Here is a 16991-nt window from a genome sequence, read left to right as displayed (position 1 = left end):
GGCCCATCTGAGAGCCCCCGCCCCCCCGGTCCCTCTGAGAGCCCCCCACCCCCCGCCCCCCAGGCCCATCTGAGAGCCCCCCTGCCCCCCGCCCCCCCGGTCCATCTGAGAGCCCCCCCCCCCCCCCCCAGGCCCATCTGAGAGCCCCCCCACCCCCCGCCCCCCCGGTCCGAGAGCCCCCGCCCCCCCGGTCCCTCTGAGAGCCCCCCCCCCGCCCCGTGAGGGGCTCACGTGCTGCTGGCTGTAACCCTGCAGGAGCAGCAGGTGGGGCGACTCATAGAGGGAGCAGCGCATGGTGTCCTGGGCAGGCTCCTCGGGGCCCCGGGCAGCGGCAGGCGGGGCGGCGGCCGAGCTCAGGCTGGTCTCGCTGACCGTGCGGCGCAGCCGGGCTGGAGGAGGGCTCCGGGAACCCCCTGCGGCTGGGGCTGGGGTTCCCTTGGCGCGGCTCCGCTGCAGCCTCCGGGCTTGGGCGTTGATCCCTGAAAAGCAGCCGGGCGGGGTGAGCAGGGCCCGGCCTCCGGTTCCGGGCTCAGGCACCAGAGTGCTCATGCTGCTCACCGCTCCGCCCAGCGGGCCTCGGGGAGCCGCAGGAGTCTGCCCACGGACTGCACCCTGGAGGGCTGGGCACCCTGGGGGCTCCCCCAGGAGCCAGGCAGCCAGGCCATCCTGAACCCCAAACGCCCCACAGGAGCCCGAGGGCACACTGCAGTGGGTCGCTGCGGGATGCCAAGCCCACCCTGTCCCCTGGCCCCCCCTGGCATCCTGCGTGTGCACGCTGGTTAGATGAGAACGCTCATCCGCCCCACATCTCACAGGAGGAAGCCGCCAACTTGCCGGGGCCCCCCAGCCCACCACTCGGAACACAGCTGGTCCTTCCTGGGCCGCCTCCAACGCGGCAGGTCAGAGGTGTGATGTGCCCACTCGCGCACACACACTCTCACCCCAGGAAAGCGTTGGACAGACCTGTGCAGGTGGGAAGCGCTCTTCCCACTAGAGCCACACTGAAGCTGGGAAGCCACCCGGAACACTGGTCTCCTGCCACAGCCGCGTCCCCGGCCAGCCAGGGCTTCTGCTCTGAGCCCTCCGAGAGCCCCCACAGCTGCTGTCTGCAGCGTCCTGCCCACGACCACTCCAGACAGAAGCAGACACCGCCGGGGGAAGGGTGGGGGCAAGCGGGGCCAAGGGCGCTGCCTTACCAGGCGCTGGCAGCCAAGCGGGAGGGAGACAGACCTGCTTCCAGCAGGAGAGGGAAGCCGGCGCCTCTGCAGCCCACAGGGGGCCGGGGCTGCGGGAGGAAGGCCGCTCCGCTCAGCCCAGCCGCAGAGCGAGCTGTCTGCCGGGGCCGCTGCCGCAGAGCCGAGCCAGGCCAGCACTCGGGCAGGGAGCCGAGGGAGGGACAGGATGGGGGCAGGAGGCAGGCGTGGAGGAGGCAGCCCCCTCCGCCCTGTGTGCCGGCTGGGGCATTGCCGCCGAGCCCCAGCCCCCCTCCCTCCATAGAGAACGCGCCCAGAGCCGCCTTCCAGAAGTGAGGGCTCCCAGGCGGCAACAGAGCCCAGAGGGTCGCCCTTCCCTCCCAGACCAGGACGAGGCCTGGGGCCCGGGGCCAGGGTCCCCTGGGACTGCAGGAGATGGGCGTGGGGTGGCGCCAGCTCACAGCCACCCGGGCCCAGTCCTCCAGCTGGGGTCCCACCCCGCAATGACCCCTCACAGGCCACGGCAGGGCCTCTCACCCGCCCGCACTCAGAACTGCCTGGAGTGCTGAACAGCGCCGCCCGGCCCGGCTCCCAGGGCCCCTCCGCGGGCCCCGGCGGGGGGAAGGCGGGGGCAGCTGGTGGCCAGGGCCGCTGGACCACCGACAGCACGGCCAGCACGCGGAGCCGACACGGACGCTGCAGACCCCACGGGGGCACAGCCAGGACGACCCTCGCGTGCGGACCCCGAGCAAGGGCGGGTGCCGGGCCCCCGTGAGCTCCACAGGACCGCTTGCCCGGCAGGACGGGGACACTGCCCGCTGCCCGGGGAGGCCGACCCCAGCCTGCACCCGGCGGAGGGCGGGAGACCTTTGTTCACACGGGCCAAGCCGCACGGGAAGCGCCCCCGCACGCGCTCGTGGTTGGATCCCCGTGCAGGTAAAGCTGTTTGCAAAAGCAGACAGAAAGGCACACAGCGCACTCTAGAACTAGCCGGCTCACAGGCTGGGGGATCGGGCCTGGGGGCCTACCAGGACACGTGGAACATCACACCTTCACACACTAGAACACGCTTCAGAGACAGCTGTGTGTGCCGTCTACTCACTCATAAAAACTAAATAAACAAGATTTTTTAAACGTCCAGGTCAACTCAGGAAGGGAGGTACGCGGGTGTCAAGTACATTATAGTCTATCCTTTATTTTTTAAAACTTCCTTAAAGTCCAAGTCATAAGCACGACGCGGTGCCCTCCCCTGTGAGGACTCTGCAGCTGCCCCGAGGCAGGGGGATCGCCCTGCAGCCAGTCGCTCCAAGGAGGTCGTGGCTTCCGGGGTTGATGCATGCGTCCCAGTGCCGCGCAAAACCAGGGCGGCTCTGCCCGGCTGAGCAGACCCTCCTCGCTGAGCCTGGGGCGGGGACGCGTCCCCGTACAGCGGGAGGCAGGACGCGCGGGCAGCATCGCTCCTGGACGGGGTGCCTCTGGCGGGGAAGGGGGTCGCGCCAGGGGGAGGGGTCCCTGATGGACAGAGGGGCGGCATGTCCTCCAGGCACGACGCTCGCGGCTCAGGGAGGGAGCGGGCGGCAGCAGTGCAGCGCGGGACCCGAGTCTCCCCCATCGGACGCCCCGGGCCAGGCAGCACAGGCAGTGGGGGACACCCCACCACACGGAGGTTCCCGCGCTGGCCCAGGCATCCCGTCCTCTGTCCTCTCTGCCAGGAGAGAGGCGAGGACCCTGGACACGGGGGAGGGGACGTGAACGCTGGAAGCAGCTGTCGTCAGGGCTCCAGAGCAGCCCTGCGAAGAACAACAAGCCTTTTCCTGCATGTCAGGACGTTCCGGACAGCGTTAGGTTTGACCCCGGGGCCCTGTGTGAGCGTCTCTCCCAGGAACCAGAGGGTCTGAAACAAGACACACAGCTCGGAGAAGTCTCTGCTGCTCACCCCCCCCCACCGCGGCTGAGGCAGGACTCGGACGTGACTGGGATGCGGGGCTGACGAGGCAAACGAGCCTGTGCAGGCGAGGTTTGCTAAACTGGGGGTTACTGAGACGACTTCAGGGCCCTAACAACAGCTGGGGACGCGCTGCCAAGAGAGACTCGGCCACAGCCGTGGCGAAATCCCGAGTCAGACCTGCCTTCAACACGCCCTCTGGACTGGAATGCTGTTTCCAGGTCAGCAAAGGCTGCATAACGCAGCTCCACGACAACCAAGTGACCCGTGAGCTTAACGTGAAGCTTTTTTGTATTTAAACGTACAACAGAGACCTCAGGATCGTCTGAAGAGCATCTGCCTTCTACATGGCTGGCCTTATTCTGCGCACTTTACATTTAATTCCATTTCATTCTCTTATTATAATAAACCCTACAAAGGGACTGCAGTGAGATAAGAATATGCTACCTGGCTTCCCAGGCTCAATCTTCCCACGGGCAAACACAGTTTTAAACAGAAACGTCTATGCGCACCCACCTCCCCACAAGGAGCACGTGAGGCCTGCCAACCACTTCTGTTCACGCCGAACTGGGGTCCTAATCGGTACAGTCACACCCGAAAAACACACGGGCAGTGGGAGGACTGGAAAAATAGAAACCTGTAATTATTTTAGAGGCAATGTGATTGTGTACACAGAAAATGCAAAAGAATCTATGGACAAACTATTAGAAGTAAGAAATGAACTTACTCAGCAAGGGGCCTAGATACCACATGTAAAAAAATGCAATACTGTTTTTAAATACTAGAAACAAAGAGAAAGGGGCATGTCATTACAAATGACACCATTTATAACAGCATCAAAAAATAGGAAACAACAAGGAACAAATCTTCCAAAAGCTGGTAAGACCACATCACTGAAAACCACGAAGTGCTGCCAAAAGAAATGAAAGAAACAGAAGTGAAAGAGACAGCAAGCGCGAGAGGAAGGGGAACGGTCAGCGCCCCACAGGCTGCAGGGTGGAGGCTCTGCCGCTAACCGGCAAGGCCACTCCGCGGTGGGCGTCAGAGGCACACGCCCCAGCAGAATCGCTGCAAACGGGCCCAAGCTGGAAACTACTCATCTCCACCAACAGCAGGATGACCAGGTCAACTGTGCTATAATACACCGAAAAGATACAATAAAAGGCCAGAATGATGTGGGCAGGTACTAAACACCACTGGAATGCACTTTAACACTGTTAGCCTTGTTATGTCAATTTTATTTCCATTTTTTAAAACAGGCTTTAGAGACCCTCATGTGAAAGGCAAGACCAGAAAGCTCTCCAAAGAGAATGATGGGAATATCTTTATGACCCAGGAGACAGGGAAGGATTTCTCACACAAAACTGAAACAAAAACACTGACCATGAAGAAGAGAATGAACAAATCCAGCCACGCTGACAGTTTACTCATCAAAAGACGCTATAAGCAGAATTTAGAACATCATCTCATAGATCTGGAGGAAACAGTTACAACACGTATCGCTGATAAAGACTAGAAACTAGAATAAAGGATGCCCACAAATCAATACAGGGCTTCCCCAATAGTTGGTAAAGAATCCGCCTGCAATGAAGGAGACCCTGGTTCAATTTCTGGGTTGGGAAAAAAAATCCACTAGCTATGTAGCGAGACCTGGGTACAATCCCTGGGTTGGGAAGATCCCCTGGAGAAGGGAACGGCTACCCGCTCCAGTATTGCGGCCTGGAAAATTCCATGGACCGTATAGTCCATAGTCCATGGAGTCATGAAGAGTCGGACACGACTGAGCAACTCCCTCTTTTCACGTTTCACAAATCAGTGAGGAAAAGACCAGACAACAGAAAATGCACAAGAGCAGAGCATGCACTTGAGGTCGCCAACGAGCTGTGAGCCAGGAAGCCGGCCTCCCAGGTCAAGTGAAAACACGCACCCTCAGCGTCCAGCCAGTCCCGGCCAGGTGCGCACCGTAGGGGGGGTCACACTCGGGGGCCAGGATGCTCGGAGCACGTGGCTCCCAGACTCACTTGCGGGGGGGGTGGGGGCAGGCCACGGCTGGGAGCAGTGTGATGGAGGAGTCATAAATCCACCCACACAACTCAAAACAGGCAGAGCCAAACCATCGCAGGCAGAAACACACAGGCGACAATGCTGAGGAACACCGAGAAGATGACCGCTACAAAATCACGACGGTGGTTCCTTCCGATGGGGAGGGAGGGTGGCGCTCAGGGCAGCCCCAGGGGACAGCAAGCCGAATCCACGTGCCCGCCTCACCCCTGGTACTGACCTACGGCCCACAGGGTGCCCCCACAGCCCCACACCCGACCGAAGCCTCAAGACCTGCTGCCACGCCTGCCGGGCGGAGGGCACCCTGAGGACGCCGCGGGCACCACGCCCCACGCCCACCCCGCCGAGGGCCCGGCCTCCTGCACGCGGCCACAGGCGGCAGTAGCCCCTGTTCCGACCAGCGTGAGGACGCGTCCACACCAGCAGCTCTGGACGTCGGATGCTGCCAGCTCTGCGGCTCCGTCTCTCCCCAGCCCCGCCCCAGCACAGATCCTCGCCCACCACCCAAGGAGCTGACAGATGTCCACCTTCCCACCAGCGGCCCAGGGGTTCAAGTCCCGGGCAAAATGCAGATGTCCTGCGCTTCCCAGCTTCCTCGCCAGGGCTGAGCGGCGAGCCAAAGATACCTCCACGGCCCGCGGCCCCACGCCCTCCCGCCGCACTCCAGCTGGGACGTCTTATTTCTGGAGCTGGGTCGTGGGTGCACAAACAGGTCACTAGGTTACCCTCGGTCTAGTTCTCTGCTGGAAGTATTTCAAAATAAAGATGAGGAAAGCAACGAGAGGCGGGTACAGACTATCAAGCGTAGATGGCTGGTGAACAGGCTAAAATCCACTGCCTCTCACAAACACTACAGGAAACACAAACTGACATGAGTGTGTCTCCTGGTCCAGCAGAGGCTCTTGAAGGCCAGAGCCACAGGGGAGCGCAGACGAGGCGAGACGGGCGTGCTCGGAAACTGCCCGCGGGGGCATCACCCAGCACCGGTCCTCGCCAAGGTCAGAACCAACCACGTCCTGTTAGACACGCACAGGCCTGCATCTGAAAACACCGCCATCTCTCCACAAATGAGTCCCACCTTTAAGTTGCTATCCTCCAGAAACAATCAGAAAGGAACCAAAGATGCTTACATAAGCATTACTTAGAAAAGCGGGAAATATTCTGAAGCTTCACTGAGGACACAGTTACGCAGACCACCCCCCGCTAAGCACTAAAGGTGGCGTTCACAGCATGAGTAAGTACACTGGGTTAGAAAGAGAGGAAGAACTCCGTACACAGGTGGATCCGAGTTATGTAAGAAAATAAACTTGACAGTAAGAAAAGAATGAAAGGCACCAAAATGTTAAAAGCAATTCTCTTTTGGAGGTAATTTTACAGATGATTTTTACCCTCTGTATTCTTTTTCTTATTTTCCAAATTTTCAACGATAAAAACATTTTCAAGTACCAAGCAGGGGCTTCCCTAGTGGCTCAGTGGTAAAGAATCCGCCTGCCAGTGCAGGAGACACGGGTTCGAACCCTGGTCCGGGAAGATCCCACATGCCGCAGAGCCACTAAGCTCAAGCACCACAACTACTGAGTCTGTGCTTAGAGCCGGGGAGCCGCAGCTAGGGAAAAGCCCGAAGAGCAACGAAGAACAAATCAATTAAAGTAAAGAATGTTTTTAAGCAAGAACAGCCTGAAAGTACGGAGGAGCATTATCTCCGTGGTAAAACCTGGACCTTCTCCTACTAATTAGGGCCTTAATCGGCAAGAGCAGTGTCTCCAGGAAGGCTAATAACCTAATTAAGATAATGGGTAACTGAGGAGATCAAATGCTTCGGCCACTTGTCAGCCCGTCACAGATGGAGACGGGCCTCCCAGAGCCGTGCCAGAGACAGATCGGCGTGGCGGAGGCCAGAGTTTTCTTTAGCTGAAACCGAAGGCCCTGCTGGATTCCCTGGAGACTCCTCCAGCCCCCCCACCCCCACCCCCACAGAGGGAACCCTGGTAAACACAGCAGCACCAGCCCAGCCGGCACCCCAGGCCTCGCCGACCCACGGGAGGGGCTCCTTGACCCCCCAGCGCTCAGCTGGGCATGCAGCCCTCCAGCCGAGCCCAGCACCGCTCTGCTGGTCCACAGGGAGGAGCCTCCCTACCCCAGACGCCACGTCTCCCGATGCCCGCACGGCTACCCACGTGCATGCAGGTCGGAAGACAGAGTTGACGAAACCACTTTGAAAATCGAGCGAGAAGACGAAAAAGAGAAGCTAAGAGAGAAAAGATCACAGAAAGATGGCCGTCCAGGAGACACCGAACCCGGATAAGAGCAGGCCCAGGAGGGGCGGTCCAAGGACTGGGGTGATTGTTCAGAACCAAAGAACAGGCGTTTTCAAGATGAAATGGCCCATTAAAAGTCGCTAAACACGGTAGGGGTAAAAAATGCATAAAGGGCCAAAGTAGGCAAGCAAAATTTTAATAACCTTCATAAAATAAGACAATATGGACTTTATAAACAAATATGATAACTGATCCTGGAGTAGGAAGTTGCAACCCTCTCCAGTACTCTTGGCCTGGAAAACCCCATGGACAGAGGAGCCTGGTGGGCTACAGTGCATGGGGTCACGGAGAGGGGGACACCACCGAGTGACTGACACACGGCCAGGATGACTGATACAACCATCGTTGTTACATTAAAAAAAAATATCTGACACAAAGGATGCAGACACACTGAGTCTGTGCCATGAGCCTGGGGGGAGACACGCTGTGTTTCCAGGGGGAGAAGGCAGGGATTAAGTCCAAAGGAGCGAGAATCATGTGTCACAGCTTCTCCCGGAGGGAGAGTTAGAAGACACGGAGTGAGGCCTCCAAAATGCTAGGAGAGAAAGTATTTTCATGTAAAACTCTATATCCAGCTAAACTATTAATCAAGCATTAAGGTAGAATAAAGATCTTTTAAGCAACTTCACTGCCCATGGACACGCTCAGGCCGCCACTGGAGAAGCCAGTCCTCCAAGGCCAGGCGTAAACCTAGAACCAGGAAGAAGGGGGAGGGGGGGGTCCCCTCTGCAGAGACACCAAGGAGGGGCGGCTGAGAGCGGGCAGGAGAGCAGCCACCCCCAACTGGATAAAACCCACACACATCTGAGCATCCTAAGAGATACCGGCAGAGGACCAAGGAATACTGAGTGAGGGAAAAGTACCGAGGAAAACGGGCAAACAGATGACAACGACAGCAGTTAACTTCAAAGAAAACAGAGGCTGAACGAGAAGAAAAGGTAATCTCTGTGAACACTAGTCCTCACTGCAAAACGCTGTCTCTGGTCATAAGAATGCAAACACTGATCACAAATCTAAACAAACTTACTCAGATTTATGAGCAGACAGGGCCCAAGGGGCTGACACTTTAAATGAGCGAGGGTGAACAGAGTGGAGTTACCGTCTAGCGACAGTGGGACATGCGTGTCACCGTGAGCCGAGGGGTTAAACGCCAGCAAGGACCAGAGTTCACAGCTGAGCCTGGGGCCCTCTGGGCAGGTCAGCCGGGAAGCGGGGAGGCGAGGGCAGGGATGGGCTGTCTGGCTTCCGTGCTTTGCTTCTGATTTTAATCAGCGACGAGAAAGTATCGCTTTGCCGCTCATGGAGGTTACTGGTAAAAACAAGCTTTTAGATGTACATGCTTTTCTACCTACTGAACGAAGAAGTGAATGAATGCACGCACGTATGGTATGTATTTCATCCATTACGAGACACACTTTCACATCTCTGAACGCACCCTGCGTGCACATGGGGAGTCCCAGGCAGCAGCTGTCACGTGAGAACTGGCTGCCATTCCTGGGGGGCCAGACTTTGCAATATTCCAGTCACTCAGGGGCCCCCTCAGAGTGGGTGAGTTCTGGTTCTTGAGCGCAAACTTGCAGAATTTGAGCCATGGCTGAGAGACAATCTCAGGATAACACAAACTGCTCTTAAGAGGCGTGGCCTCGGCGATGCTTTTTGGGCTTTTTATTCTGTTTGTTTACGACTGGCTGTGCTGGGTAGTCCCTGCCGCGCGGGTCTTGCTCCAGCTGTGAAGAGTGAGAGCCACTCTGGGGCGCCGGCGCTCGGGCTCCTCATTGCAGGGGCTTCTCTTGTTGCGGCCCACGGGCTCGGGGCCCACGGGCTCGGGGCCCACGGGCTCGGCGCACACGGGCTCGGGGCCCACGGGCTCGGCGCACACGGGCTCGGCGCACACGGGCTCGGGGCACACGGGCTCAGGCGCACACGGGCTCGGGGCCCACGGGCTCAGGCGCACACGGGCTCGGGGCCCACGGGCTCAGGCGCACACGGGCTCGGGGCCCACGGGCTCAGGCGCACACGGGCTCGGGGCCCACGGGCTCAGGCGCACACGGGCTCAGGCGCACACGGGCTCGGGGCCCACGGGCTCAGGCGCACACGGGCTCAGGCGCACACGGGCTCAGGCGCACACGGGCTCGGGGCCCACGGGCTCAGGCGCACACGGGCTCGGGGCCCACGGGCTCAGGCGCACACGGGCTCGGCGCACACGGGCTCGGGGCACACGGGCTCAGGCGCACACGGGCTCGGGGCACACGGGCTCAGGCGCACACGGGCTCGGGGCACACGGGCTCAGGCGCACACGGGCTCAGGATTTGCGGCCCACGGGCTCGGGGCCCACGGGCTCAGGCGCACACGGGCTCGGGGCCCACGGGCTCGGGGCCCACGGGCTCAGGCGCACACAGGCTCAGGCGCACACGGGCTCAGGATTTGCGGCCCACAGGCTCGGGGCCCACGGGCTCAGGATTTGCGGCCCACGGGCTCAGGCGCACACGGGCTCGGGGCCCACGGGCTCAGGCGCACACGGGCTCAGGCGCACACGGGCTCGGGGCCCACGGGCTCGGGGCCCACGGGCTCAGGCGCACACGGGCTCAGGCGCACACGGGCTCAGGCGCACACGGGCTCGGGGCCCACGGGCTCAGGCGCACACGGGCTCGGGGCCCACGGGCTCAGGCGCACACGGGCTCAGGCGCACACGGGCTCGGGGCCCACGGGCTCAGGCGCACACGGGCTCGGGGCCCACGGGCTCAGGCGCACACGGGCTCAGGCGCACACGGGCTCAGGCGCACACGGGCTCGGGGCCCACGGGCTCAGGCGCACACGGGCTCGGGGCCCACGGGCTTAGCCGCTCCACCGCACCTGGGATCCTCCTGGACCAGGGATCAAACCCGTGTCACTGGCAGAGGGATTCCTTAACACTAAGCCACCCAGAGAAGCCCAGCAATGTTCTTGAGGCCCAGAAAAGGGCACTTGTGCACAAATTAGTAATAATATAAGGCACTGTGTCCTCGTTGAACTTGTATTTTTTACGTTAGTGGGAAGCAGGTACTGGTGATCTTACAATCAATAACATCTTTTATGTGGTAAAATACGGTACATATAAGAATACCTGCTGCAAAACTGTTCTCAATGATCCTAAAATGTACACAATGCTCTGACCACACCATGGAGTATTCCATAAGCCCTGAAATGAATGAATTAAAATGGTAACAGATGACATGGGGAGATTTTCAACAGGAATTTGGTAAGACAAGATACAGAGGGTTTCCTTGGTGGGCGAGTGGTTGAGAATCTGCCTGTCAACGCAGGGGTCACGGGGTTGATCCCTGGCCCGGGAAGTTTCCACGTGGCACGTAGCAACGAAGCCCCATGTGCCGCAACTACTGAGCCGCACTCAGAGCCTGTGCGCCACGATCCCTGAGTCCCTGCGCGGCAGCGACAGAAGCCCAGGCGCCCACAGCCCGAGCTCGGCAGCAGGAAGCCCGCACACCACCACGAGGCGCGGCCCCTGCTCGCGGCGACTCGAGAGAGCCCACGAGCGGCAAGGAAGACCCAGCGCGACCAAAAGGAAAAAAATCAATCTTTTTTTAAAAATACAGAAAAATAAGTACATGAGCCTGTTTCTTTAAAAAACAACAAATTTTAATGAAAATCCCGCGCCCGTCCGTATTTACATAGGTCTGTACATCAGCATGGGAGCACAGGGTAACTATGGAAGGCCACGGGGGAGCAGAAGTCTAAGGTGCCCGTGACCTCCGCCCCTGGGGTCTCTCCCGGGAGTAGGCTCATGGGCAGGAGAGATCCTGCAGGTATCACTAAGGTTCCTGAGCAGCTGATCTGAAGATAGAGATTATCCGGTGGACCCAACCTAACACACGAGCGACCTCCAAAGCAGAGTGTTCTCCGGATGGTCACAGAAGAGAAGGTCTGAACAAGGGGGCTCCCTCGCTCGGATGGGAAAAGGAGCTGGGCCTGGGCGCCGGCCCACAGCTAGCAAGGACAAGAAAGGAAGGAAGCAGAACATGGTGATTTCCGCCCGAGAGCCCCAGGGACGGGGCTCTGCCTTGCGCCAGCAACTCCTCCTCACCGTCCATGTCCCCCTTTCGACCCGGAACGCCCATGACGTTCTCCTGCGTCTGCCCCACCACCGGCTGCCGGGAGCAGGACAGGCAGCTCGCCCCTGTACCCACGGGTCCTCGGGGGAAGGACTGTGCCCCTCCACCCTCAGGGCTGTGCTTAATGGACTATACCTAGGGGCCTCCTCCACACCCGACCGAGGCTCCTTAGACACTGAGATTTGGGACTTGAACTGATACTGTAAGGGGGTGAGATCTGGGAACGGGAGATGGGGTGCCTGCATTTTGCACGTGGATGAGGGTTGCTGGGGCCAGAGGGCAGGCTACAGCCAGAACGAGCCCAACAACCGTGCCGGTCTCACCACCTCCCCAAGGGTGGGGCAAGAAGAGTTCCAGAGACCTAATTAATTTCACTAATCAGTTCACTGGCTTCGTCCAAAGGGAGATTATCCAGGTGGGCCTGACCTAACCACAGGAGCCTGTAAAAGTGGAGAGGAGGGCACGGGTCAAAGGACAAGGAGCCTGAAGGCGCAGGGGCCGAAAGGCGGGGGAGATAACCCCAAGACGACGGCCGGCAGGGAGGTGGGAGCCTGAGCTCCACAGCCAGAACGGCTCCATGGCCAGGAGCCGGAACGACGGGGAGACGGGCTGGGAGCCGGCCTTGCCCCCAGGCGTCTTTATTCAACCTTGTGACTGATGCCCAACGTCCAGCCACATCACCCCAGCCTCTGAGCACACATCTGTGAGCGCACACACGGATATTATCGAAGCTGCCGAGTTTAAGGCGACTTGTGACCCGGCAAAACTAACAGAGGCATCAGGCTGTTTGTTAACCAGCACAGAATTCACGATAAAGAAATTTATATCACACACTCAGCCACGTGAAAGCGAGTCTGTATGTTTGTTAGCACCAGGAGCGGTGTCTGTTCCCTAAAATACAGGGGTCACAGCAGGTGTCTGTGGACAAGGACACTATCAACACTGGAAACAGCTAGAGGTGGTGGGGGCGGTAAGGGCCCCAGGGAAACAAACTGTCAGGGTACAGCCCGAGACACAGAAAGACTAACAGATTGGTTCCAAATGGGGAAAGGGGTACGTCAAGGCTGTGTATTGTCACCCTGCTTATTTAACTTATATGCAGAGTACATCATGAGAAACGCTGGGCTGGAGGAAGCACAAACTGGAATCAAGATTGCCGGGAGAAATATCAATAACCTCAGATACGCAGATGACACCACCCTTATGGCAGAAAGTGAAGAGGAACTAAAAAGCCTCTTGATGAAAGTGAAGGAGGAGAGTGAAAAAGTTGGCTTAAAGCTCAACATTCAGAAAACTAAGATCATGGCATCTGGTCCCATCACTTCATGGCAAATAGATGGGGAAAAAAGTGGAAACAGTGTCAAACTTTATCTTCGGGGGCTCCAAAATCACTGCAGATGGTGATTGCAGCCATGAAATTAAAAGACGCTCACTCCTTGGAAGGAAAGTTATGACCAACCTAGATAGCATATTTAAAATTAGCAAAGAAATTACTTTGACAACAAAGGTCCATCTAGTCAAGGCTATGGTTTTTCCAGTGGTCATGTATGGATGTGAGAGTTGGACAGTGAAGAAAGCTGAGCGGCGAAAAATTGATGCTTTTGAACTGTGGTGTTGGAGAAGACTCTTGAGAGTCCCTTGGACTGCAAGGAGATCAAACCAGTCCATCCTAAAGGAGATCAGTCCTGGGTGTTCACTGGAAGGACTGATGCTGAGGCTGAAACTCCAAGACTTTGGCCACCTAATGCAAAGAGTTGACTCACTAGAAAAGACCCTGATACTGGGAAGGATTGGGGACAGGAAGAGAAGAGGACAACAGAGATGAGATGGCTGGATGGCATCACCGACTCCATGGACATGGGTTTGGGTAGACTCCGGGAGTTGGTGATGGACAGGGAGGCCTGGCGTGCTGCGATTCATGGGGTCGCAAAGAGTCGGACATGACTGAGTGACTGAACTGAACTGAAGACCCAGAGGCAGAAGGATCTCCAGCCACACCTGCCCTGAAAACCCTGCAGGTTCCAGGGGAAGGGAACAGGGGTGGAGCTAGAGACCAAAGCTGGGCTCACCCACTTCAGTGAGTCTAAAGGAGACCCTCCCCACATCAGGATGAAAGCTCAGAAGGGGAAGGGAGCCACAGATAACCCCAGGGGCGGTGGGGAGAGGTGTCTGGGCACCAATCAAAACTGGGCCAGGAGGAAGGAGAGAGTTTTAACCAGTTCACGTGGCCGTACGGGGCGCAGGGCGGGGCCAGGAGACCTCGAGCTGCGGTCTCAGCTTCAAGGCCTTGCCTTTTCCAGGGCAGTCAGTGCGTGCTCAGCAGAAGGCGGCACCAGGGAAGGCCAGCACGGACAGAAAGGTGGTCTCCCCGGGAGTGACCCCAACCGCACCCCAAGCCCGGGAGACGACGACAACGGTGACGTGCCTCGTACCAGCCCGAGACCTGACACGAGCAGGGACTGGCCCGCGGCGGGCGGAGCACCGGCGCTCAGAGCCGCGGGAGCCCCGCTCAGCGCGCACGCACCCACGGCAGCCGGAGCATCCGCGCTCGGTGCAGCGGGAGCCCGGCTCAGCGCGCACGCAGCCACAAAGCAGGCTGAAAGGAGACACGAAAGCCCGCACCCCCTCCGATTTAGCTCACAAAGTTCACACTGAGGCAAAACCAGGCCATGTGGAGAAAAGCAAAGCGTCCCACTTGGGACGCGGGCGCACCTCCAGCAGAGACCCCGGCCGCCCGCCGAGGGCACCGCTGCCCAGCAGGGGTGACGGAGCTTTGTAACTGCTGGTTCTACTGCCCAGACGCGGCTTTGTTTGTGGTTTTCTTTATTATCTGTTCATTTTTGTTTGCGTAGGGCCCTCATTGCTGAGGGCTGGCTCTCCAGTTGCAGAGCACCGACTCCAGGGTGTGCCGGCCTCAGCAGCTGCGGCTCCCAGCTCCAGAGCGCACGCTCAGCACCCGTGGTCCCCGGATTGGTTGCTCCTTGGCCTGTGGGCCCCCCGGATCAGGGGTTGAGGCCGTGTCTCCTGCCTTGGCAGTGGATTCTTTACCTCTGAGCCACCAGGGAAGCCCTCAGATACGCTTCGCATCCTCTTCTGTAAAAAGGAAAACGGTTCATCCTGGTGGTCTAACGGGAGCCAGGGTCTCGGTGACCTTTCTTCTCTGTATTTTCACCAGTGGTTCAGTCTTTAAGATGAACGTGTGCTGCTATACAACCAGGACGGAGGGTGAGCAGGGCAGTCCCACACGCGGTGGGCAGACCTCCCCTCGCTCCCTGGCACCCCACGTGCTGGGCTCCCAGCCCCGCCTCCACCCACACCCGGGAGCCGCAGGCGCCTCCCTCAACCCTCCTCTTCAGCCACGCGTTGTGGAAAGTTTGCCTACACACAGGCTCCCACTCCGTCTCCTACTCGCCCTCCTGGGTGACAAGCAAACACTGTAGGCAGCTGCGAGGGTGTGAAGAACAGAACAGACCCACTGGAAAGGCCATCCTAGATACGGGCGAGAAATCTTCCCTCCAAAAAGAGCTATGCGGATCTGGGGTCACAATTCCTGTGTGTGTGTTTGTTCATGGATTAGTATGGTGAGGATATTATATACACACACAGTAAATCTCTCTGAAAAGCGTATATTTTATTTGCAATCTTTAAAAACCTGATGAAATGGTATCATACGTTATGAACACAGCCGCTGGCTCTGCGTGCCTCTAGCTCATTCCTGTTCAGTGCTGTGCCGTGTCTCACCGTAAGGCATTTAATGGGCCATTCTGCCTGCTGATCAGTGAGGAAGTCTCCAAGGTGGCCCCGAGGGATCTCCTGCTCTTTGAGCTCTTCTGGAGTCTCCTCCTGTTTAACCACGAGGACACGGCGGAAGGCGTGGTGTGATTCCACGTTCGGGTCATGAAGACACTGCAGCTCGTGCCTCGCACTCTCAGACCACGAGCCGGAGCTGAAGTCAGCTGCCACACCGTGAGGACGCTCCGTCAGCCTACGGAGAGCTGGGGCCTCCCGGCAACAGCATCAACCTGCCAGCCGGCATCGCAAGTGTTACATCACCTCAGATTCCAGAGATCCATCAAACTTGCTCAGGATGGCTTGGTATACATTTCTGGTTTGGGTTTAGTTTTCATATCCACATTCATAAGTGAATTTGGCTTTTAACTTTCTTCATGTCCTGTTTCTCTGGTTTTGATATAAACATTTTATTTGTTGTATAGAATTTTTCTGTTTTCTGGCATAGTCCCATGTAAAATATTGGAATAAGTCTTCTCATTGAATATCAGGTAGAATTTGCCTGTACAACCTTCTAGGTCATATGTTTTTGTGATTTTACTTTGGTTTTGGTGGGGACATTTTCAAACTACTCAAGCCATTTCTTTCAAGGTTATAAGTCCATTCAGGTTTTCTATCCTTCAGTAAATCTGGGTAGGTTATCTCTGTGTAAGAGATTGCCCATTTCAACTAAGTTTTCAACTTTACTAGCATAAAGCTTTCTAAAGTGTGTATCATCTTTAGCTTTCCTCAGTCTTCCCAGAAGACTTCAGAGAACGTACTCTTCGCTTTGTTGATCCTCCCCACTGCGTGTATATTTCCTGTCTTTACTCTCTGCTCTATATTGCTGCTTTGAATTTGTTATATCCTTTTTTAATCTAGCTCTGAAGGCACACAGCACATCGCTCCTCAGTCTTTATTATTTTCTAGGGTAGCGTTTACAGCCAGGCCGCTCCTCTTCTAAGCATCATGGCTGCATCCTTAAGTTGCATTTTCATTACTCTTCAGTTCCAATTCACATTAAAATGTCTTTTTTGATCCTGACTTATTCGGAAATGTCTTTGTGTCTAAATGTATGAGTGTGTGCAAGATGCTCTATCATTGTTATTTCAACACCCATCCATTTTCCCTCTCGCATAACAATGGGGATGACGATTATGTGTCCAGCGAGGACAGACTACACCTTCTGGCCTCCCTTGTAGGTAGGCAGGGCCTTATAGGGCTTCCCTAGTAGCTCAGGTGGCCAAGAATCCACCTGCAATGCAGGAGACCTGGGTTCAATCCCTGGGTTGGGAAGATCCCCTAGAGAAAGGGATGACAACCCACTCCAGTACTCTTGCCTGGAGAATCCCATGGACAGAGGAGCCTGGCGGGCTACAGTCCGTGGGGTCGCAGAGAGTCTGATGTGACTGAGTGACTAACACACAGGGCCTGCCAAGTTCCAACGAGCCAGAGACGGGGGCATGTCATCTTCCAGGACATGGTCTGCAGGGACACCGTCACCCCTCCTGCTTCCTTCCTTCTTTCCAACTTTCACCCTGCACCTGCAGATGGAAGGCACGAACTACAACGGTGGGGCTGGCCCTTGGGAAGCCGG

General features: G+C 57.5%; 1 protein-coding gene across 2 annotated transcripts in view; it reads right to left on the bottom strand.

Annotated features, from left to right (window-relative positions):
* Positions 1 to 16991, bottom strand: part of RADIL (Rap associating with DIL domain) — an 84758-nt gene that overhangs the window by 18638 nt on the left and 49129 nt on the right. For both annotated transcript variants that reach the window (XM_043915377.1, XM_043915378.1), the window contains one exon: positions 232 to 479. In XM_043915377.1, coding sequence (XP_043771312.1) covers positions 232 to 479 — 248 coding nt within the window. The remainder of the gene's footprint in view (positions 1 to 231; positions 480 to 16991) is intronic.

This window comes from Cervus elaphus, chromosome 10, assembly GCF_910594005.1.
Source record: "Cervus elaphus chromosome 10, mCerEla1.1, whole genome shotgun sequence".
Classification (NCBI taxonomy): Eukaryota; Metazoa; Chordata; class Mammalia; order Artiodactyla; family Cervidae; genus Cervus; species Cervus elaphus.
Note: the sequence above shows the minus strand (reverse complement) of the source record. Positions and strands in the feature narration are given on the sequence as shown.